Below are 24,698 nucleotides of genomic sequence, written 5' to 3'. Positions count from 1 at the left end.
GACTAAGTTAGAGTTTGTCGGCACAATAGCTTTCACCCGACAATTTTTTTGCTTTGTCAACTAAACGTGCGTACCATGGTTAAGATTTTGGGGCAAACTCTTCCAGACGACTTAGTGTTATTGCCCACAAAATATTTTGTCAGTAGAGAAGTTCTTCGCCAAGAACTTGGCTTCGTTGGGTAAGGATTTGGTGGGATTTTTCCCGCCTTCTTTAAATTTACATTTGAATTCTAAATCTAATCAGAATTAAATTTTTTACAATTAGGGATTTTTAAATTCCTAAGCCTAATTAATTAAGGAAATAAATTGCGATAACTCTCTCTTTAACTTTCACGCTGCTCCTCTTCTTTCAATCTATCACACTTTTCTCTCTCTCTCTCTCTCTCTCTCTCTCTCTCTCTCTCTCGTTTTTCACATCTCTCTCGCCGCCTCGCCTCTCTCGCTCTGTCGTCCTTCACTCATGGACTCCAATCTTTCCTTCGAAAGGTAGGTGGCTTTCAATTGGTCTTTCTCATCTCTCACTCACATCTTTGTCGCTCGTCTCTTTCCCTTTCTCATATTTATCATTGTGCACCTTGTTGTTGCAGTGCGTGGCCCAAAATTCCTTGCCGAATTTGATAATAGAAGGTATGTGATGGAGATTTGGATAACTTCACTGTCTGTGGAGTTCTGTTTTTGGTCCTATTTTGATTCTTGACCTCGAATTGGATATTGAATTGAATGGTTTGTTTTTTTCTTATTTTTTTGGATTGGGTATAAATTGAATGATATATTTTACATTTTGATTGGGTATGAAAATGATGGTATGTTTGGAGTACAAGATTGAGGCGTGTTGTGCATTCACCTATTGCTTGTTTTTTTCCCTCAATTGATGCTATATTATTTGTTCAAATTGTTAGATTTAGGGATCCGGTAAATTGATTTTAGGGATTTTGATTTTTTTTAGAGAGATGGAGCTTGACTGGCTTAAGTTTATTTTTTTTGTATATTCCTTGCACATTGAAAAATTCTGGTACTATTTGGGGGTTTTGGTGTTGCAAGTTCAGCGGTTGGCTTATGCGTGGCTTTATTAAGCTAAAACAAGTGCAAGCCCAGTGTGTGGTATTCTTCTTCACTTGTAAGTGAGAGGTCTTAGGTCGAATCTTGTGTATAACGAATTCGATGTCAAATTAGATTGTTCATTGTGTGTTTTGGCCTCTCCCTCCTCTTAGTGTAAATATATCGTTGTATTAAAAATAAAAAAAATATATTATTGTGTAACTTTTTGTACCTCCTTTTATTCATTGTGATTTACATCTTATTCAGGAATTGAAGAGAAAGAGAACTTCTCAAATGGCAGGTGGTTTGAAATGTTGATTGCAAGGTTTGGATGAGTTGTTGTCTTGGCCTCTAAGAATATATGCGTCTGGTACATGCTTTCTCATCCAAGATGCAAGTGAAATTCAAGTTTGATACAGAAAGAAATACCTTATTACAGATATCACTGTGAGTAGAAATATTATTTATAATCTGTTTTCCGGTACTTGCTATTAGGAATACATAATGAACAAGGCTATCTTACTCTGAATTTGAGAAATCAGAATCCATGAACTCTTTAGATTAGGTATTTTAAAATCAATTATGATGGTATGATTTTAATTGCATATTAGTTGATGTGTAAGACTAGATTTGGAGACAATTTGTTGCTGTTGTTTAGAATGGTCTGAATTGTTTTCAATTGCCATGTGTGTTGAAATTTATCCTTCGTCTTTTATTCTTTTTCAGGTGAACATTGACATAGACACCAAAATTTATGAATACTATGACTACCTCTACACTTATGGCTAGTTTGATACAAGAAGTTCAAGTTTGAGTTACATGAGAGTTTGGACAAGAGAACCAGGGCAATGGGATCTTTTGTATTAACATTTTCAGGCAGAGTGATTTTTGATATATTTTGGTTGGTTCATTTGTAACATTCCTTCAATTTTTTTTTTGTGATTTCACCGATGATGCTTTTGTTTAAGCACTCTAGATATGCTTTTGTACATTCAACATTTATCATTCAATAAAACATAACTTCCTAACGATTTTGTGTATTGTATTTTGATATGCATATGTAATAGCTGAGCATTAAAACATTTATTATTTTTTTATAAATTAAATGTATTCCCGATAAAACCAATTTGTCGAGAGAGAGAAGATTGTGCTGACGAAATAGCCATAGCGACAAAACACATTTTGTAGGCTGAAACGTATTATTTGTTGGCTAAAAAGGCTTGTACCGACAAATATATTTGTCGAAAGATGGAAATGCCGACAAAAAAGATTTTGTTGGAAAGTTGAATCTTAGCCAACAAAATATCAAATTTTGTCGGAAAAACTCTTAGGCAACATGCTTTTCGTGACAAAATTGCCAACAAACTTTTTCGTCGAGAAAGACACTTTGGCGACAAATGTTGACTTTTGCAGACAAATTAATTTTGTCGGTAAAGTCAAAATTTCTAGTAGTGTAAAGATCCGCAGAGAACACCGCTGCTCGAGAGACGTTGTCATTATCAAAGGCACTTAGACCACAGTAAGGACCAGAAGAGAACATTGAAGATGACATATCGGATTCGTAGGTAGTTGAAGACTGCCTGTTTTTTGGAAATCAAGGACAGATCCAATCATCCAAGGATCTTATTATATAAGCGGGGGTGAGAACATGAGCAGCGTGGAGGTCGAGTCAGTGCTATAAGCGAACCCAGCTGTCAACGAGGCGGCGGTCGTGGCAAGGCCCGACGAGTTTTGGGGGGAGACGCCGTGCGCGTTCGTGAGCTTGAAGAGTGACGTCACTCCAAAGCCGACTGAGAAGGAGATCCTGGAGTTTTGCCGGAAGAAGCTGCCGCACTTCATGGTGCCCAAAACGGTGGTGTTTAAGGACGAGCTTCCCAAGACTTCCACCGGAAAGATTCAGAAGTTTTTGCTGAGGGAGATTGCCAGAGGGATTGCGCTGTCTTCCTTATTTTCTCCTCCGCCGCCGCCGGCGTCGCTGACGACGAATAAGATGTAAGAGAAACTACACAACAAAGAGAAAAAAGAGAGGAGAGTACAAAAATTGCAATTGTCGGCCGAGTTTTGCATATGTTGAACAACATTGACTAAAATTTGCAAAGATTTTATGATAATTCAAAAGATTCTAAATTTCGGCGGTTAATTTATTGTGCAGGTGTATGGCTTGATGGACTACGTGACGTTGCCGGACAACGTTGGACTATATGCTTATGATATTAGCAAAATTACATGCAATTAGTGTTGGTGACAGAAATTGTCGTATAACTTGTGGTTTGTCATATGTGACTGTAATCTTATAATTTTATAGGTTTTAAAGTTGAATCTTATTCTCAAATAAATTTATATATAATTTAAGTTTGAATTGTTCGCCATCTTGATTGGAAAAAGAAAAATATTCCTTGACCCGGCATCAATTGTGAATTTTTTGAAAAATAATATAAGGTAGTATGTTATATGTAGATATAAGTTTTTTTTATAAAATATTTATCTACTTATATAATAATATATAGACGGCGTGTTTAATACTCTCCTTGGTGAGCGGCGATCACTTCGATTAGATTTTGGCTTGCTTAGTCGTGGTCAAGCATGACGGTCATGACTATTTCATTTGAAGTATATTTCTTATTTGCAATCACTATCCAATCTCAAATCTTTAAGGAGTTAAAAAAGGAAAGTTTTATGAAAATGGGTTTCGGCTAAGTTTATTTTAACAAAAAATTATTTTATAACTTATTTAATGAAAAAGAATTAAATTTTAATGAAAACTCCTTAAATTTTAATAAAAAGGACAAAACAAATTAAATTTTAATGAAAATGACACAATTAAAAAAATAAAAAATAAAAACCTGACGAGACACTGTTTATGAAACTTAACACTATTTATGAAACTGAATATTATTTACAAAACTGCACTATTTATGAAAATGAACGGATTTATTGGTCCAAATTCATAAATGGAGCCTAGTTTTTTTGTCCACTTTCATAAATAGTGTCTAGTTCTTGTTCATGTTTCATAAAATATTGCCTAGTTATTGGATTCAATTTCATAAATAATGTATTGTAATTGGTATTATTTTATAAATAGTGTCTATTTCTTGGTCTGGTTTCATAAATAGTATCTAGTTATTGGTTCACTTTCATAAATAGTGCATAATTCTTGGTTATGTTTCATAAATATTGTCTAGTTCTTACTCCAGTTTCACAAATAGTGTATAGTCTAGTTTCATAAATAGTTTCCACCTATTAGTTTAGTTTTGGAAATAATGCCTAATTTTTGTTTTCGTTTCATAAATAATGTCTACTTACTTGTCCAATTTCATAATTAGTGTTTACTTATTAGTTTAGTTTCATGAATAGTGTCTACTTATTGGTGAAGTTTTATAAATAGTGGTTAATTCTTGATTCAGTTTCATAAGGTTTTAAACTTAGACCCTTTTTGGTCATGTAAAAGCACCCATTGCGCCGAAAACTGTGAACTCATAAGTGATTATTTAGATCAAAACATTGAGAACATTATGTTCTCAGTAATTATATTTAAAAAGCTGTATTACCAAATTAAAATTTCGTCACATTTTTTTACATACGTACAATAATAAATGTAGCTCTCCATCCAATTTCTTGAGCTTGGGTGTCATCTTGGAGAAATTTTCCCTTGTGCCCGTAACACAAATGATATATCACGTGTTATTATGTAAGTGGTGAAAAATTTTAGTTTTTATGTTATTAATTTTTTAACACTCGAATCTCATAACTTATATAGAGTGTACCACCCGGGCACATTGAAATGTTTCTCGTCATCATAACTACTATTGGGAAACAACACCACAAAAATAAAACTAGAGAATGTAATTCAATTTGAAGTATTTTTCTTATTTTAAACAAAAAAAAATATATAAATAAATAAATCTATTAATGTAGCTGGCGATGGGTAGCTAACAATGGGAGAAAAAGGTGGGAGAAAAAAGTGGAGTGTAGGAGGGGAGGGGAGGGGAGGGGAGGGGGCGGGGGGGGGGGGGGGGGAGAAAAAAGTGGAGTGTAGGAGGAGGAGGAGGAGGAGGAGGAGGGTGGTGGGGGGGGGGGGGGGGTTGTTGGGGGTGGGGTACGCGGGCCAGTGCAAGATGGATTTTTTTTTTAATTATTCTTTTATCTTTATCATTAAATAAAGTTAGTACGTGATTTTTTTATTAAAATACAAGAATTTGAAGCTATTTTCATTATATTTTTTAAGTACTTTCTCAATTTTTAAGTGATATACTTTTATATTGATCGATCTTCCAATCAAAACATAGGATCTAAAATAGTATACCCAAAATTAGCTTCATATAACTACCTAAAAATGTAAACTGGGCTTTTATTAATTTAATAGAATTTAAGAAATTTATATAGTGATAATAATTTTTACAACTCCAAATAGACCCTATTTTTATTGGAGAGGTGGTATAAAAGGGCACACCAACACATGTGAGTTTCATTTTTGTTGTAATGATGATACAAATATGTGGTAAACGTATCATTTTTAGTTCTTTAATTTAATGGATTAAAACGTCAAACTTTAATTAATAAGAGGAATGTTACTCTTACCATATTTATACTACCTCTTCAATAGATATGTGACTCATTAGTGTTGATCAGCCCTACTTCTATAAAGATGTGATATAGAAAATGTGGCAAGTGGGTGTTGCTGCATAGGGGTAGTTTTGAACGAGTGCATGAGAGAACATGAATTTGAAAGACGAGGAAAATAAATAAACACGAAACTTTTTAACCCCAATTTCATGAAACAAGCTTACAAGGAATATACAAAATTTCATCCATCGTGCTGGGAACCGCTGCCCAGAGGAATATTGGACAGCGGTTTCCCCACACACAAGGGACTATAAAAAGACACTCCCCCCTTCCCCCCAACAAAAATCACAATTACACCACCTGACCCATAAAAAATCAACAGGGGACTGCTCCTAAGTTGCTATACCGGAAAGTTTAGGGTACTTTGAACAGAACGTAGACTTCTGTTAAGTAATCATCGTCCTTCGTGAAGATCTTCAGAGAACACTGCTGCTCGAGAGCCGTTGTCATTATCAAAGCCACTTAGACCAGAGTAAGGACCAGAAGAGAACATTGAAGATGACACATCGGATTCGTAGGTAGTTGAAGACTGCCTGTTATTGGGTCGGGTAGTGGAAGAGGTTAACATGGAATCCTGATATTCTGTGATTCGTTGCACCATCTTCAGTGATTGTACCACTTCACCCATCGTAGGGCGTTGGCTTGCCTCAGGAGCAACACAAGCCGCTGCAATCGTGCAAACTCGTACAAAATCTTCCGTTGGGTACTTTCCTTCAAGACTTGGATCAGCGAGCTCATCCAGCCTATCCTTGTCTCTAAGAATTGGCCTTGACTGGAACAGAAAACCCACACATCTCACTTTCCATTCCGACATTATAATGGAAAAATACCAATTGAGTATCATTTTGCACATGAGAAAAAGGTTACGCATTTATCGCTTATTTTTTCTGCTCTTTCTTTTCCCTAAAGAATAGTATGCGTGTTACGTTAAATCCGATCAAGATAAATGGTCATTTTGAAACATTAGAATGAGGGGAGCAATGTATGAATAATACTAACCCAAGTGACAAGATTCTCCTGTCCGGCTGGCTGTGACATATCTACAGGCTTTCTTCCAGTGAGTAACTCAAGAAGGACAACCCCATAACTGTAAACATCACTTTTAACAAGTAGGTGTCCAGTCATGGCGTACTCTGGAGCCACATACCTGTAAAATCAAATAGTTTACATCTTAGTGCATTCTAAATGGTGGAAACGACGAGGTTAAGGAGGGGAGAAATCAAAACCAACCCGAATGTTCCCATCACACGAGTTGAAAGATAGTTTGCTCTGCCTTCAGGCGCCTGTTTAGCCAGGCCAAAATCAGCAACTTTAGCATGAAAGTTGTTCTCAAGCAATATATTAGATGCTTTAAAATCTCTGTGGATGACACAAGGTTGTGAGTCCTCATGCAGGTAAGCAAGTCCTCTGGCAGCATCAAGTGCAATTTTCATTCGGGTGTCCCAATCCAAAGGACAATTTACTCCCAGTGGACCTGAGATGGGGAGTGAGTGAGAGGTATCAGTAATGCATATGGGGAAAGAAAAGGTATGATTAAGATGTAAAATGTTTCCATTTTGACCTGCTACTCCCAAAACTAAACAATTAAATGCATAAATTTAAAAGAAACAGTAAACTTTAAATGGCACATGGCAATATGTGATCCGAGAAATTACCATGGAGCCAGGCCTCCAAGCTTCCATTTGGTACAAGCTCATAGCAAAGTAAGTTTTGTGAAGAGTCACGACTGCTATAGTAACCCACAAGTTTCACCAGATTACGATGGTGCAGCCTGCTCAGCATTTCAACCTCAACCAAGAACTCCTTATCGCCCTGTTGCCCTCCATTGGTAAGTCTTTTAATTGCTACAGCTGTACCATCACTTAAGACACCCTTGAACACCTTGCCAAAACCACCCTCTCCGAGTATGCTTGCAGGTTCAAAGTTGTTTGTTGCTTGTTTAAGTTCTTCATATGCCAGAAATCGAATGCTGCTTGGGTGAGGTAAAGGTCCTACTGCTGGTACTGTATCAACAGTCATCTGCTTTTCAGGGGCTGAAAAATGCCAAGAGGAAAAAGGAGGAAAAAAGGCATGAAATAAACAACTTCAAAAGGAACCCGGTACTATATCATGCAGAACAGACAAATTCAAGTTTATTTCAAAAAAAAAAAAAAAAAAAAAAAAAATCAGTAAAAATCTATTTCAGGTTTCTGTTCTTGGTGTTTCAAGCAACATTTTTTCATAAGACCCTAATATTTTTTTCTTCAGCTGGTTACCTGGATTTAGATAATTGAAAACACAACTAATTTAAAAGCTTTAACTAAATTTATTTACAGACATACTCGCACAAATAAGGTATAATTTACATTTACTTTTAATTTTATGTAGCAAGAATTTACAAGAATATTATAGTGGTGAAAATATCATCGTGACTGCATACTCTGAAAGTGTTAAGAACAGGATAATACCGAAAATTATGGGCAAATATTGGGACCTAAAAAAAAAACAAGAAAATGTACAAATCTGACAATTGAAACACATACCTGTTTCTATAGGAGAAGCTTTAGTCTTCTCTCGACGGAATGTGCACAAACAAAGTATGAGCACAGATATAATGGCAATGAACAGTATGCCAACGCCAATACCAATAATGAGATTCCAATTTGAATGCCTCCCTTTATCTGAAGCACTTAAGGATGTACCAGTCGGGGATGGATTTGCTGGGGCTTCCACTGGTGATGCAGCAATAACAGGAGCTTACAAAAGAAAAGAAAGAAGAGCATGTTAATATTCATACAAGCGAGTTAACTTCCTTGAAGCAAGTAAGCCGACTATTAAAATAAAGCATTCAACATCATTAGTAGTGAAATAAATTATTGCTCTACCCTTTCACAGTTTGAACAACACAGACGCACACACAGATGCACACACCGCACACACGTACATGGCGCTCACCGTACACATGCACATGGTGCACACCACACACGCAGTGAGCGCGCACACACATCTTTGATAGTGCAATAAACTATTGCTATACAGACACACGCACGCTAACACACACACAATATACTGTATGGTAAAAGCAAACAGACAGTTAACTTGATGCAGATGGCACAAAATTACCTATTTCAAAACTGTTACTATCAATTAAAAGAACAACGATATAACCATTTAGAATGTAAAATATTGCAGTCATATCACCATAAAGATTGACATCATAGTGCAGCCATATACAAGTATAGAAGATTCTAAAATATTCGGGTAACATGACAGAATTACCATGAGAAGGAGGTGGAGGCTTAAACCAAGTTATATTGAGGAGTTTGTAATCGCCCACTAATGCAGGGTTCAATTTAACCTTGTGCATGACAAGAGAAGAGTTTATTGCAGACGCATCGCTTGCAGAGAAACCGAGTCCTGAACTAGGAGTAATATCCATTGAAATATTTAATCTTGATAATCCGAGTACATAAAAGTTAATCAGCTCTATTTGAGAAACTTGCAAATGAAGCTCGGAAGCTAGTTCTTCAAGAAAAAGATTCCAGTTACGATTTTGTGAAACATTTAGGAGGAGAATGTCAAGCTTTATGGGATAAGCACATTGGCAACCCTGACTTCCCCGTCTCAGTACCATGTCTGGTTTGCAACAGTCTGGAAGGAATGAAAAAACACCTTTGTCAGTTTCAGCACAATTACATTATACTTTAATATGAAATTAAGACTTCTACTGCTTCATTACAAGTAAATAACTTCAAAACATACATAGAATTTTAGGAAAAAAAGAAAGTACATAATACAGTGAAAGATGGATAAGAAATCCATCAAGGAAGCACAACAACCAGTGCCTAACAAACCAAAAAAAAAAAAAGAAAAAAAAAAAAAACACCAAATCAAGACTCCCACCCAATTAAGATGTGTACCAAAAGAAATCTCCCTAAATTGCTTAAAAAGGCTTAAAGAGAGACTTAATATTTGACTCTCCAAAACGTAACCACATCGTTCATCCTCTTTTCAAATGTCATTTTGCTCCATTCTATCCAAATAATTGAAATAGAAGCCAAAATTCCACATCATCAAAGTGTAATAGCCTTCTTCTTCTCCCCCATACCAAATAAGTTCGCAGTCAACAAAGAGAGACACTGTCATAGTTTCTTGGCTAGATTCCACACCACTCCAAAACACTTGCAACAATCTACTCCACACACATGTACATAACACACACGCACGTAAAACATATACGTAGAAGGGCAAAAATCTAAGCATATTAATGATTATCTTACTTCTTTCATGGTAAAGTAGTAATTGAAATGATTGAATTTGCAAATAAATAAAAGGGGCTATAAGAATACAGTCCAGAGTGTAACTTACTGGAAACGGAAGGAGTGAGCGGGGGCTGTGCTAAACCAGAAGGAATTGTACCAGCACTCGACTGTGTTGGGGCGATATTCTTAAAGCCAGCAAGGGGAGGTGCCAAGCCATCCCTCTTCATTGACGGCTTTGACAATCGAGAAGCTGTAGGGGGATGACCAGCAGTTATCAAGGGACCATAAAAAGGAGGGTGAGCGGGAGATACCGGTGCAGCACGTGGCAAGAAATGTTTTTGCCAGCGTCTATGGGAGTGGGACACTGTTGCAGCCAAAGGTGCACTCGATGGAGATACTGATGGTCCCTTGAGTAGATCATAGTGTTCACTCGCTTCAGTGATGGATATCACATAACAAAACACAAGCAACTGATTCATCAACAACCATTGCACCTTGCTCAATATTCCTGCATTGTTAATTCCAAATTAGAGTTCTAATACACCTATAAAAAACAACTCACGTTCGCAGAATACAAAAAGCTCTAAACTTGTTACCAATTTTGGGCTAATTGGCTAACGCAAATTATACCGAATGAACGAAGAAATTAAAAAATTCCTCACTAACTGAGCCCTAATTGAATGTCTTTTCTAAGAAGGGGCAAAACACACACCAATTATTTTGCCTCGTTTTTGTTACTTTTCTCGACATCCAAACAAAAGGTTACAAAAATTACTCTTTAAGAATACCCTCTTCGCCTTCTACTACTAGCAGCAAGCCCAAAAGCTTACTCACTAAAATGTAATGGAAAACTCGAAAAAAACAAACGACAATTAAATAATTAAATAGACACAATTAAGCTTCAACTAATCAAATATTCAACTGAGTGCTCACTTCAGCAATTGACCTAATCACGGAGATTATCGAAAATAACCTAAAAGAAATAGAATTAGCGGCTGGGATAGAACCTGTGAGCTCAGACATCACCGACGCCGTCGATTACTCGGAAACGATTCAGATCTGAAACCAAAAGCGAGATCACACCGTTACCGAGCAGAGACTTGAACACGAAGCAACACTAGAAGCTGAAACAATTCCTAACAGAGCCCAAGCGAGGATGATCCAACGGCGGAGAAGTCGTCGTGGATATACGAACTCGGAATAGCGAACTCGGAGCAGTCGTAATCGCCATCGCCGAGTTGAATCGTTGGGACGGAGCGAGCTGAGTTCATATGAGAGAGAGAGAGAGAGAGAGGAGAGAGAAAGGGAAGAGAGAGAGAGAGAGGGGTTAGCTGTTGGAGGAGTCGTTGGGTTCACTCTGTTATCAGTGCCGCTGAAGCTTTTTGCTTTCTCTTTTTTAATTTTAATTTTTTATATATTTTTTGGGTATTGGGACGCGCACGGGCTTTTTATTCGTGGCTAACGTGCGCCGACTGTTAACGGAAAAGGTAAAACGAACAAATTAACGGTAAGAAAGGACGTTGGGTTGTCTCCTCTCGGCAGCAATCAGTTGGTTGGGATATTGTGTGGCGGCAGTACGCGCCAATGAAAGGGCGTTTTTGTGCTTGGTGAGAAGAAATTCAAGAAATTATAAAAATGTATACAAACACGCAAAGGTTACAATAAATTAACTAATGTTGTAAACTAAATTATGTTTTTTTTTTTGGTAAATAAACTAAATTTTGTTAACGTAGGGATCTTTTCGACTCCTAAAATAGTACAAGTCCTAGAAAGGCACAATAAAGGCTAAAAGATGATCCAAATAAAAAAAGAAAGAAAGAGCAAATTCCAAAAGAGCTAGGGAGACAACTCCTAGCACTGTAGATGATCGCTTAATAGTCTGGTTTGACTATTAGCAAAGAGGCCAAGCACATTTTCATAAAATATTTTACAATAGTAGGAGGCAAGTTGGGAGGCTGACAACTTTATAGCACTAAGTCCTAGAGACAGGTTTACTCTAACACTAGTCCCATGCCACGTGTTGGTCATCAGCAAGGACATAAGCTTATGAAGAGACATAAAGGATGTCAGACCAAGCACTTAGGATGGTTTTCTATTGACTTAAAAACCGAGCAAGGTGTTTGGTACATGTTAGTCCAAAAAATCATTCAATTAGGCCTAAACAGATGTCGCTTCATCCCCACGTATTGTTTGAACAATGATATAGTAGCTAGCAAGTCGTGTCTATGCGTTTTTTGTGCATTAAACGTTAGAGTGGTGGAATACTTGAGCCCATATACATTTGGGGCTCACTTAGGACTTATATAAAGAGGAATGAGTACCTCTTATCATGTCGGACACCATGATTAAAAAGGATATGGCAAAAAAAAAATGATGTTATTCGAAGTTTACAATTTTCCGATTGCTACAAATTGGGCCGGGCCAAGAAAGCCCAACGATGTAAAGGAACCGAAAGAGAAAAGAGATCCAATCAGCACTCGAACCCGAACTAGCCAGCCGGGTCCGGTTCTCCCAAATCTTACAGATAATCGGCGGCCGTTCCCTCCCTCCGCTTCACTACTTCTCGTTACACCCGCTTTCTTACCCTCTTACCCTCTTTCCCTCTTTCCCTCTTTCTATCTCTTCACAGCTCAAACCCCCAATCAATTTCAAACCCTAGACGTTAGGGTTTATCAATTTCAATCTCTTTCTCTCTCCCAAATCCAATTTAGGGGTTTGTCACTGTTACAGAAGCTGACCAATTTTCAAAAATGTCGAAGAGAAAATTCGGATTCGAAGGCTTTGGCATGAACAAGCAATCCTCTTTCGACTTTGAGCGGCCCCAGCAAGCCCCTCAGCGGCTCTACGTCCCTCCATCGTCGCGCGGCGGAAACAGCCACGACAACTACGAAGACGCCGACCTCGACAACATCGATTACGACGACAACGATGGTTCCAAGGACCCCGGAAGTGACGACAACAACCACGGAAACGGTGGCGGTGGTGATGAGGAAGTCGATCCTCTGGATGCTTTCATGGAGGGGATTCACGAGGAGGTGAGGTCAGCTCCGCCGCCGAAGCCGAAAGCGAAGGCCGAGAAGTACAAGGACGATGAGGAGGAGGATCATATGGAGAGTTTTCTGAGGGCTAAGAAGGACGTGGTGCTCACGCTGGCATCGGATGCTTTACACGCCGGATATGACTCCGATGAGGAGGTATATGCGGCCGCCAAGGCCGTCGATGCCGGGTTGTTGGAGTACGATTCAGATGATAATCCCATTGTTCTGGACAAGAGGAAGATCGAGCCGATTCCAGCTCTCGATCATAGTTCAATCGACTACGAGCCGTTTAATAAGGATTTTTACGAGGAGAAAGAGTCGATTTCAGGTAAATTCGAGAATTTTGTTTCCATTCATTTTTTTTTTTTTTTTTTTTTGTTGAATTTAATTGAAATGCGTAGCAAAGTATTTAAATTTGATTGAGAGGGAATATAGACTGGCAGAAGCTCTCAAGGGGAAATTTGAATTGGAAGACTAGAGTTAATTGATGTTTTATTTTCCTTGTTTAGGGATGAGTGAGGAAGATGTTTTTGAGTACAAGAAGAGCTTGGCCATCCGTGCGTCGGGTTTTGATGTACCCAGGCCAGTTAAGTCATTTGAAGATTGTGGATTTTCTTCACAACTCATGGCTGCCATAAAAAAACAAGACTACCAAAAGCCGACACCAATACAATGCGCAGCTCTACCCGTAGTTCTTTCCGGGAGAGATATAATTGGTATTGCGAAAACTGGTTCTGGAAAGACTGCCGCTTTTGTCCTTCCAATGATTGTCCACATTATGGATCAGCCAGAACTTCAAAAAGAAGAAGGTCCCATTGGAGTGATATGCGCTCCTACTAGAGAGCTGGCACACCAAATATACATAGAGTCCAAAAAATTTGCAAAGTCACATGGGATACGTGTCTGTGCTGTATACGGTGGAATGTCTAAGCTTGATCAGTTCAAAGAACTTAAGGCAGGATGTGAAATAGTTGTTGCTACTCCTGGAAGATTGATCGACTTGCTTAAAATGAAGGCACTGACAATGCTTAGGGCAACTTACCTAGTACTTGATGAGGCTGATCGGATGTTTGACCTTGGGTTTGAGCCTCAAATTAGGTCTATTGTTGGTCAGATTCGGCCAGACCGACTGACATTGCTCTTTTCTGCAACAATGCCCCGTAAAGTTGAAAAATTGGCTAGGGAGATTCTCTCAGATCCAATAAGAGTTACAGTGGGTGAGGTGGGAATGGCCAATGAGGATATCACTCAGGTTGTTCATGTAATTCCTTCCGACGATGAGAAGCTGCCCTGGCTTCTTGAGAAGTTACCTGGAATGATTGATGAGGGTGATGTTTTGGTATTTGCTTCAAAAAAAGCTGCAGTGGATGAGATCGAGTCTCAGCTTGCACAGAAAGGTTTTAAAGTCACAGCTCTGCATGGTGACAAGGACCAGGCATCTCGGATGGATATTTTGCAAAAATTTAAATCTGGCATTTACCATGTTCTTGTTGCAACTGACGTTGCTGCTCGTGGTCTTGACATCAAATCAATTAAGTCAGTTGTGAACTTTGATATTGCAAAAGACATGGACATGCACGTCCATCGAATTGGTAGAACAGGCCGTGCTGGTGATAAGGATGGCACTGCATGCACTCTTATTACACAGAAAGAGGCACGTTTTGCTGGTGAGTTGGTTAATAGCTTGGTTGCTGCAGGTCAGATTGTTTCCACGGAGCTCATGGACCTTGCGATGAAGGTAAATTTGCAGTACTTTTGACAACTTTTTGTGTGATTTATATAGCAAGTTTGTGCATGCATGCAATTATGTTAATGCCTTTTTGTTTTAGAGACGGTGGTTGTAACCATAGGTTTGTAATCCTAGAATGCATTTAATGCAAATACAAGTTACTAATATGTTCTCTGGTAAAATGTGCTCTTTTAGTGCAATCTGGACAATTACACCTACAGGTGTTTGTCTCACAAATAAACTGTGTTACGTTCACTCTACTATATAAGTGCATAGGTTGCTTCTGATTTAGAGTGCGCTTTCAAGAGAGATGGATTTGATGACCATTTGGTCTTCAAGGCCTTATTTTGGAAAGCTTCAGTATGTCCTTGGAGTTACAGGGATCTTGAGATCGTTGACTTCATAATGTCAAGATAGTCAGTTTCAGGAAAAGTGCTTAGTTTAGAGAGAGAGTAATTAGACAGTCTTTAGTAGTCCCATCTTTACTTCATACCATGCTCTGCATAGAAAAGGGGTTGTTGGGGGTGTATATTGGCTTGTTGGATTGTGGATTGAAGCATAGAGATGAATTGAAGATGCTCCTCAGTCTGGGGACTTATTAGCTTTTTATGTATTATAAAGTACTGGCTCGCATTCTGGGCTACCAATACGTCGGTTGAGGCCAACCAATTTACATTTAAGAACCAAGAGAAAAATCGCATTTTTAGTACTAAATCTTCATTACCACATGGACCCTTAGTAAACTGTCACTTATTTTCCTCTGCGCCATTGTATTTCATAGACATAAATGCACAGGTTATCATGATAGATGGTTGCACATGCATTAGTTTAGAAGTTTTACACTACAAGAGCCACTCATGCATCATTTTGCTGTCTTGTGATTTTTAATGCTTGCTTGCTACTTCTAGCTTTGTTTCATATCCATCATAAATACTCTACAATACTTCCTCTTCAATTGATCTCCATCTCCTACATGGATGTGCATCTTAATAATTATTTAGGGTGCAACTATCTCGTCTGTGGAACTTTCGTTACTTTTTAATACTATGGTTCTTGTTTGATAGCTTTAGATGTTAGCATGAGATGTTAGATTTCAGATCTTACACGCTCTATTTTAATGGGATCTACCTTGTTTATTATCAGGATGGGAGATTCAGGTCAAAACGCGATTCAAGAAAAGGAGGTATAAACTTATATCATATTAAAATTTCAATTTTCGTAAGATTCTTTTGCAATTACATTTTAAATTAGCCTTTTTCTAGATTTTCAAATGATGATATTATATGGATTCTGCAGGTGGAAAGAAAGGTAGGGGGAGGGGTGGCGGTGGTCGAGGTGTGCGTGGGGTGGATTTTGGTCTGGGTATTGGATATTATACGGAGTCCAATAGTTCTTCATCGAATACTGTTCCTAGTCGATCTGCTGCAGTAACTCCTCAGAGGACAGGAATGATGTCTCAGTTCAAGACTAAATTTGTTGCCGCTTCATCTAACTCTCCAAGTCAAGGTTCAGGTAACAGCTCTAGTGTGCCCAACAGACCGGCATTACGAGGATTTGTATCCGGTGGTTCAATCGGTGGGGATGTAAATAGAACTCAGACAACCAGTACAATTACTCCTCCTCCTCCTACATCAGTGATAAATAAAACTGGTGCTCAGAACAATGGAGAAAATTCAAGTCAGAAACCCTCTGAAAGGTTGATAAAACTGGTGCTCATTTGGAATTTTTAATGTCCTTTTATGTATTTGTTGGTGCTGATCGGTTTCATTTGTTGTGTCTATTGCAGTTCTAGAGAGAAACCTAGAGAAAGGCGGAGACGCTCCGGTTGGGACTGTTAATTGTACAGTTGAACTACACCACTCTCACATCATGAATGACAAGTTTTGTTTTTGTTATAGATCAACTCCTGATATGCCTGTATTATTGTTGATCTTGGTAAGTTTACTTATTTATCTTTAGTTGGTTCCTAATTATGTAAGCTTGTACCTTTCGTTCCATACGTTGAAATTGGCTTCAACCGCTAGATCATTAAATTTGGTCACTTTCTTTGTCGCTCTGTTTTATAAGTTTCAAAAAATAGAAGATAATTTTCTAAACTTGATTGACTTGCTGCGCAAATAGTGGATGATCTAAAATATCTTGACCAACATGTCTCGTTCGTTTATATCTTGTGTAGTGATTCATAGCAAACCTGTGGTTCTTTTGTTTATCGCATTTGGTTTCAAAATTAAACTCTGCAAGATTATTCATACCTTCTTTTCTTTTTCATGCTGTTGCAGATCGAGTGGGAAGAATCTGAGTTCTTATTACTTTTCTCTGTTTTGTAAATTCATGTTGCCCTAAAATATGCATCCCCTGTTAGAGTTAATCTCGTTACTTCGCGTATTGATGTAGATTATGCGTTCCCGTATGACATTTTCTTTGGTATTTCCTTACCACTGAGCTGTGAGCATTGGCCTCTTTATAGACTAGCTTTGAAGGTTGTAGTCCTTGTTGGATGTTTTACAGATTTGTATTCTCTGAATCATTGCACTTGACAATAATGCGGATGCTTGTTTTCTGAACGTGGATTGTCGAAAGATTAGATAGTTTGGAGATTGATAAAAATAAAATAAAATAAAATAAAAATAAAAAAACGAAAGAAAGAAGATAGTTTGGAGATTGGTCAATCTTGGTGCGAGTCATTGTTTAAGAAAGGCTAGATATTGCCGCACCATTTTTTTTTTTTAACCGACCTTTTAACACACGCTTTCGTGGACTCACTGCGTGTATTTTAGAATATCATACATAAATCATCTTTGTAAAAATTATATAAAACAAAATCATTAAGACATTCATTTGTAATAAAAAAAATTGATCAGATTTAGATGATTTTTTAGTAAACATAGTTTTTAAGAAAAGAATAAGTGATAAACGTTTCAGATCGTTTGAATACATAACCAAGTAAGTATTACAAAAACGCGTGTCAAACATTATGTACAAAAAATGATATCACAGATTGAATGGACTGAATTTGCTATAGATTTTCCTTGGCATTTCTCTTTTTTTAATTTCATCATAGGAGCTGATCGTCAAACTCTTCTCATATTCTATATTATCCTCACCCTCCCTTTGACTTAATCCATCTGGGAAACTACTTCGTCAATAAAGTGTGGAGGAGTGTCTTGGTGGCTACTAAGAATCTTCCAACTCATAAACGGTAAGGTTTGACTCCCTATCATTTACTGTACTTTATTTTTCTTGTTTTACTAAACTTATGAATGCGATAATTGGTCTTTATATGTTAAATTAGAATTTTTTTTTACAATTTAAAAAAAATTGAAAAATTAAGTCATTTTGTTTATATATTTGTCAATCATAAAACACCTACCAATTTAACTTTATGGGTAAATTACAATTTGCACCATGAAATTTGAATGCAATTGTAACCTCAAACATCTTTAAAATATTTCAATTTTATACACAAATTTGTATTTTATTGTAATTTCATATATCGGTTAATTGAACCGTCAATCTACTGTTAAATGATGACATGGCAAATACATTAACCACATATTTTAACGACGTGGCATATACAAATAATTAATTATAAAAACAATTTAAATACAAAACTAAATAATAAACAAAGTAAAAAGGGGCCCACCCCCTCTTCTCCCACCCGAGCACACCACCCGCATCTCCACCTTCTTTCTCCATCACCACCACCCATTCCATACAACCACCGTGTCATGCGGAACTAGTCCTCTAGACCAACCTTCTTTGTAATTTGACTGCTTCATGTCTAGCCACTTGCCCCAAAAAATACCCTAAACCCGAAAGTCAAATTAACATTTGACAAAAAAAAAAGTCAAATTAACGGTTTTACTAACGGAGGTACGAAATTGCTACAAAATACAAGTTTATGTATAAGATTGAAATGCTCTAAAAATGTTGTATGAGGTTAAAATTACACTCAAACTTGGGGGTGTAAAATATAATTTACTTAATTTAATTGTAAATTTTGAAGTTTTCAAGGGCAATTTATGGTATTTACATTTAGAATGCTTCACAATTTAAGGTCTCCCGCTTTATATATATATAGACAATTTAATTGTAAATTTTGAAGTTTTCATGAATAATTTATGGTATTTTGAATGTTTCATTACTTTATATCCTCTCTATATATAAAGAGAATGGAAAAGGTGAATAGTGATTTTGATGTCATCAAGCCTCAACAAAAATATTTGGACAAAAATGCCCCCAAGTAAAAAAAACTTCAAAGGCATCTCAAAATAATTTATCAAATAAGGCAGGTGTGACATCCCACATCGCCCAGGGGAGTGATCCTTAAATGTATATTCTCATCCCTACCTAGCACGAGGCCTTTTGGGAGCTCACTGGCTTCGGGTTCCATGGGAACTCCGAAGTTAAGCGAGTAGCGCGCGAGAGCATTCCCAGGATGGGTGACCCATCGGGAAGTTCTCGTGTGAGTTCCCAGAAACAAAACCGTGAGGGCGTGGTTGGGGCCCAAAGCGGACAATATCGTGCTATGGTGGTGGAGCGGGCCTGGGAAGTGATCCGCCCCGGGTCGGGATGTGACAAATTGGTATCAGAGCCTAACCCTGGTCGTGGTGTGCCGACGAAGACGTCAGGCCCCTAAGGGGGGTGGATTGTGACATCCCACATCGCTCAGGGGAGTGATCCTTAAATGTATATTCTCATCCCTACCTAGCACAAGGCCTTTTGGGAGCTCACTGGCTTCGGGTTCCATGGGAACTCCGAAGTTAAGCGAGTAGCGCGCGAGAGCATTCCCAGGATGGGTGACCCATCGGGAAGTTCCCGTGTGAGTTCCCAAAAACAAAACCGTGAGGGCGTGGTTGGGGCCTAAAGCGGACAATATCGTGCTACGGTGGTGGAGCGGGCCCGGGAAGTGATCTGCCCCGGGCCGGGATGTGACAACAGGGGCATTTTCGACATTTTAACAGTATTTTTTAAATAATTAATCTTTTTTATGTTTTTTAAATTAATACTTCACAATAGGCTAGCAATAATATGATTTAATTTCTCTATTTTTAAACACATTCAAAACATCTCAAGAGTCGTGTAATGTCGGTTATAAAAAAGGTCATTCGCACGCGAATAATAATAATAATAATAATAATGTGATTAAATTAGTCATCAAATGATTTTTTTTTTTTTTAACAAACGATATTATCCACACTAAGGGGGGTTGTGACATCCCGTCCCGAAAATGTCGGAACCGTGCTTAGGAAATGACCTTTTTACCCCTAGTTAGTTTTCGTATTATTGTTTTTGGTTACCTTGTGTGGTGTTGGCAAGCTTTGGGCCACACACACACACCTGCACATACATTGTCTCTCTTCACTCTCCCTCTGCCTCTCTCCCCCGTGCCTCTCTCTTCCTTCCCGTTATCACCATACGTACGGACAAACACCAAAACCACCCAAACCATCACGGATCGAGGAAACCAAGGACACCATTCAACTCGTGAGGACAAGGGGAGCACGACCATAGCATTTTCAGGTAAGAACTTCGACGTTTTCACGTCGATATCGCGAGGTCCGTTTTGAGCACTGTTCATGCAACATTAATTTACTTAGTTTTTGGACATTTGAAGCTTGTAGGTGTGTTGGTGAGGTCCTAAGGAGCGTCGGAGTAGCTCGTTGGACGAATTTGGACGTCGGGAAGGCCTAGTTCGAAGTTGGCCGGTTTTTGAGTTTTGAGACAGGTATGATCGCGTAACTTTTAGCCTTTAAAAGTGGTCCAACGTGATTCTACTAGTTTAGGGCTTTCTTTTGGTCCAAGAATCATAGAAAACGGTTGAGAAACGAAGGAGAATAGTTAGTTTAAAGTTTTTCCCAGTTTCCGGCGACCGGAGTCCGGCGAGGGTAGGCCGGAGAAGAAAGGGGAATATTCCGTCAAGTTTGACGGAATATTCCTAACGGCAGTGACGGTATCCGGTTAGATTTGACGGAATATTCCGTCAGTTTAACGGAATATTCCTGACGGCGTCTGTTGACACCGTCAGTGTGCCTGGCACGTGGCCGCGCGTGGGGGGCGCGTAGGTCCGTGCCTGTGCTGGCGCGTGGGGGCGCGTGCGGGGTCCAAATTTTTTTCTAAAAGTATGGTTGTGACCCTGAGGTTGTGTAGAGCACGTGGGTATATTCATTTGTCCATTTTGAGCAATGTATGAGAAGTTATTACGAGAAACGGGTTATGTGCTTTAAAGTTAACGTTTTTATAGTTGTTTCGCATTTAGGTGACACGTACCCAGAGGACGAGCGTGCACACGCGAGACAGGGGGGCTACGACCCTTCTACATACCAGTGAGTGGGCTTTTGTTTTCCGTATATACCTATATACATTTATATTCCCAGAATTTGAGTAAAAAGGGTTATTTACATTATGCCATGCACTTTATTATTATCGTTTATGCATTGTTGCATGCATTATTTGTGGCATACATATACACATGCATATGTCATATATTTATATGTGGGTGCTGTGGAGGCATAGGTAAGTGCCAGGTAAGCGTTAATTAACGATTGTATTAAATAGTGGTTAGAGATGCTTAGAGAGCTCATAACCTGCACCCCCGGTGTTAGTGCTCCCGCCCAGAGTAGGGCACAGTCCTTCACGTGTTGTTCACCTCCCGCACCATACGCTCAGCTTGGATCCAAGCTAGGTGCATAGGCCTGTCGTACAGACCACAGTAGGTGGTTCCGACTCGTAGGTGACCCGCGATTATTCGCACAGCCTTCACGTGATCGTAGCACTAGAGCGTATATATATGTTACACCCAGGCCTGTCGTACAGACCACCTAGAGTGGTTCCGACTCGTGGGCAGGTTCAGTTGTTGAGTTTAAGATTGAGCTCTATATGCAGCCGTACAGGTCACGTTAGGTGACTCCGGCTGCCAGATGTTATATTATTGATATAACTCATACCTGAGCACATACGTTTCATTACGAGGTTTTGACATGGCATATCTTGAGCATGATTGGTATACCCTTGAGCATGATTGGCATATCTATACATACGTATATATGTTCATTTTCTGGGAAGTATACAGGTTTTACGGCGAGGGGTTAGAATGTATTTTGCTAAAGAGTTTTCAAAGAACTTTGTTTTTGCCCACTCACGCTTTTGTTTTGCGCCCCTCCAGGTTCTAGTTGCTTAGCCGTTGCGGTGGTTTCCCTTGAGAGCTTTTCGGCGTTCTGACAGACACTCCCCATTGTAGGGTCGCCTTCGGGCGTACTACTGTTGTTATTTTACTTGGACTGCTATAGACCTGCTCTGAATTTGTATCGCACTACTAGCACTTATTCTAGTACTTGTATGCTAGTTTTTAATTATTCATACTTTTATATTACTACTTACTAGCTTCCGCACGTGCACATGGCTACATCACCTTTGTGTGACGACCAGCACGCTCCGATCTCGGTCGGGGTGTGTCAGGGGTGGACTTAACTTTACAATGGGCTAGCAATAATGTGATTCAATCATCTGTTTATTAAATATTATTTTCTTTATGTTAAACACGTTCAAAACATCTTAAGAGACGTGTAATGCCGGTTATAAAAAAAAAGTATTTCACACGCGGATAATAATGTGATTAAATTAGTTATCAAATGATTTTTTTTTAAACAAACGATATTATCTACACTAAGGATGAGGGGTGAGCTTAGCCTCACAATGGGCTAGCAATAATGTGATTCATTCAGTTGTGTATTAAATATTATTTTTTCTATTTTTAAACATGTTTAAAATATCTTAAGGGGCGTGTAATGCCAATTATAAAAAAGGTATTATGCATGCGGATAATAATGTGATTAAATTAGTTGTCAAATGATTGTTTTTTTTTTTTTTAACAAACGATATTATTCACACTAAAGGGAATAGGGATAGATTTAACCTCACAACATGCTAGCAAAAATGTGATTCAATCAATTCTTTATTAAATATTATTTTCTCTATTTTAAACACGTTAAAAATATCTTAAGAGGCGTGTAATGCCGGTTATAAAAAAAACCATTTACACGCGGATAATAATATGATTAAATTAGTTGTCAAATGATTTTTTTTTAACAAGCGATATCATCTACACTAAGGGGGAGAGGAGTGGGCTTAACCTCATAATGTGCTAGCAATAATGTGATTCAACCAATTATTTATTAAATATTATTTTCTCTATTCTTAATGTAAATTCTATAGAGACCGAATTTATTATGTGAATTTAGTTGCCTTAATTGGTTGAGGGGTTTTTTCTAGCATGATCTAAGATTATTCATTTACTTCAAATATTTGACTTTTCTTTTGTCAACTTACGCATATAAATACATTTAAAATGTGTAAGTCGCACGTAGCACGCCGTAATTCAAGAAATGCCTTCATCATTTTATTTAGTTTTTTTTTTCTGATTTTTTTTTTTAATAATTAGTATCTCACAATATGCTAGCAATAGTGTGATTCAATTTCTTTATTTTAAAACACGTTCAAAACATCTTAAGAGGTGTGTAATGCCGGTTATAGAAAAGGTTTTTCGCACGTGGATAATAATGTGATTAAATTAGTTGTCAAATGATTGTTTTTTTTTTAACAAACGATATTATCTACACTAAGGGGAGGGGTGTCGACTTAACCTCACAATAGGTTAGTAATAATGTAATTCAATTAGTTGTTTATTAAATATTAATTTTTTCTATTTTTAAATACGTTCGAAACATCTTAAGAGGAGTGTAATGCCGGATATAAAAAAAGGTTTTTCATATGTGGATAATAATGTGGTTAAATTAGTTGTCAAATAATTGTTTTTTTTTTAAGAAATGATATTATCTACATTAAGGGGGAGGGGGTGGGCTTAGGGCTGGTTTGGTATTGTTGTACTTTGAAAAAAAGCTACTTCTGCTGTGCTGTGAGAATAAGCAGCTGTGAAATAAAGCAGCAGAGTGTTTGGTAAACTTTTTTGTAAAAGTGCTTTTGAAAAAAAAAAAAAAAAGCAGTATTATAGTGTTTGGTAAACTTTTATGTAAAATAGATGTGAAAAACAACCGGTTTTTCAAAGTTGGGTTTTGCATCTTCTTGTTTTTGGCTTTTTTTCACCCAAAACTGTGAAAAAAAGCTGAAGCTGAATGTTTACCAAACACAAAAACAGCTCCCAACTTTTTTTGATACCAGCTTTTTTCAGAATCACCTCAGTACCAAACCAGGCCTTAACCTCATAATGGGCTAGCAATAATGTGATTCAATCAATTGTTTATTAAATATTATTTTCTCTATTCTTAATGTAAATTCTATAAAGACCAATTTTATTATGGGAATTCAGCTGCTTTAATTGGTTTATGAGGGGTTTCTTCTAGTATGATCTAAGATTATTCATTTACTTCAAATATTTGACGTTCCTTTTGTCAATTTACGCATATAAATATATTTAAAAAGTGTAAGTCACGCGTAGCATGCTATGATTTAAAAAATGTCTTCTGCACGCGCTCTAGTACAAGTTAATCTCTTTTCACAGAGCAATTAATCTTATATATGAAGTGAAAACAAAATTGTTTTCGGATTGAAGATTTGAATTCATAGGATATGTAAAACGAAGGTATGATATTTCAACAGATAACTTTAGAGGAGGGGCCTCCTTTGTCTCCAAGATGGGATGCACATACGACTACCAATTCAATCACCACCACACACATCACCCTTCCCGCCATTATTATCATCACACAAATCAATAGGTCTTCTAGTGTTCCAAAAAAAAAAAAAATCAATAGGTCTTCTCCCACACCACACCATATCAAGCACAACCCTCACGAATATATATATATATATATATATATATATATGTATGTATGTATGTATGTATGTATGTATGTAGCTTTGAATATTTTCACATACACAAAGGAACAAAGAGGAAAAAAAGCCATGCTCTTTAACGACCTTAATTAAAGTCCTTAATTACAGTTGCTTAGCAATTGATTATGTTCATCATATTAAAAATTAAATTTAAATATAGATCCCACTCCGGTGACC

The 24,698-nt window shown here is 37.7% G+C and overlaps 2 protein-coding genes and 1 long non-coding RNA gene across 3 annotated transcripts; 2 read left to right on the top strand and 1 right to left on the bottom strand.

Annotated features, from left to right (window-relative positions):
* Window positions 1–374: 374 nt before the first annotated feature.
* LOC137749225 (uncharacterized) lies at window positions 375–2,066 on the top strand. Its single transcript, XR_011070191.1, has 4 exons — window positions 375–486; window positions 588–627; window positions 1,306–1,485; window positions 1,765–2,066. It is a non-coding gene; the product is annotated as an uncharacterized lncRNA (long non-coding RNA).
* Window positions 2,067–5,772: 3,706 nt separating this feature from the next.
* Window positions 5,773–11,225, bottom strand: LOC137707507 (proline-rich receptor-like protein kinase PERK15). Its single transcript, XM_068446389.1, has 8 exons — window positions 10,910–11,225; window positions 10,009–10,410; window positions 8,920–9,291; window positions 8,184–8,396; window positions 7,317–7,694; window positions 6,892–7,135; window positions 6,661–6,808; window positions 5,773–6,433 (listed from the first exon to the last, which is right to left on the bottom strand). The coding sequence occupies exons 1-8, from the start codon at window positions 10,923–10,925 to the stop codon at window positions 6,056–6,058; spliced, it is 2,151 nt and encodes a 716-aa protein (XP_068302490.1). The 5' UTR covers window positions 10,926–11,225; the 3' UTR covers window positions 5,773–6,055.
* Window positions 11,226–12,493: 1,268 nt separating this feature from the next.
* On the top strand, window positions 12,494–17,265 carry LOC137707810 (DEAD-box ATP-dependent RNA helicase 24-like). The gene is made up of 6 exons (XM_068446726.1): window positions 12,494–13,268; window positions 13,450–14,678; window positions 15,813–15,852; window positions 15,966–16,365; window positions 16,456–16,604; window positions 16,949–17,265. The coding sequence occupies exons 1-5, from the start codon at window positions 12,653–12,655 to the stop codon at window positions 16,505–16,507; spliced, it is 2,337 nt and encodes a 778-aa protein (XP_068302827.1). The 5' UTR covers window positions 12,494–12,652; the 3' UTR covers window positions 16,508–16,604; window positions 16,949–17,265.
* The last annotated feature ends 7,433 nt before the right edge of the window (window positions 17,266–24,698 follow it).

This window comes from Pyrus communis, chromosome 11 (genome assembly GCF_963583255.1).
Source record: "Pyrus communis chromosome 11, drPyrComm1.1, whole genome shotgun sequence".
Lineage (NCBI taxonomy): Eukaryota > Viridiplantae > Streptophyta > Magnoliopsida > Rosales > Rosaceae > Pyrus > Pyrus communis.
Note: the sequence above shows the minus strand (reverse complement) of the source record. Positions and strands in the feature narration are given on the sequence as shown.

Excerpts from the sequence above, each read along its gene's own strand:
- LOC137707507 (XM_068446389.1), bottom strand. Across the intron at positions 7,695-8,183 it reads AGCTTCTCCTATAGAAACAG|CCCCTGAAAAGCAGATGACT; the intron begins GTATGTGTTTCA and ends GGCATTTTTCAG. Across the intron at positions 6,434-6,660 it reads AGGAGAATCTTGTCACTTGG|TCAAGGCCAATTCTTAGAGA; the intron begins GTTAGTATTATT and ends TTTCTGTTCCAG.
- LOC137707810 (XM_068446726.1), top strand. The coding sequence starts at position 12,653 with ATGTCGAAGAGAAAATTCGGATTCGAAGGCTTTGGCATGAACAAGCAA. Across the intron at positions 13,269-13,449 it reads GGAGAAAGAGTCGATTTCAG|GGATGAGTGAGGAAGATGTT; the intron begins GTAAATTCGAGA and ends TTCCTTGTTTAG. Across the intron at positions 16,366-16,455 it reads AGTCAGAAACCCTCTGAAAG|TTCTAGAGAGAAACCTAGAG; the intron begins GTTGATAAAACT and ends TGTCTATTGCAG.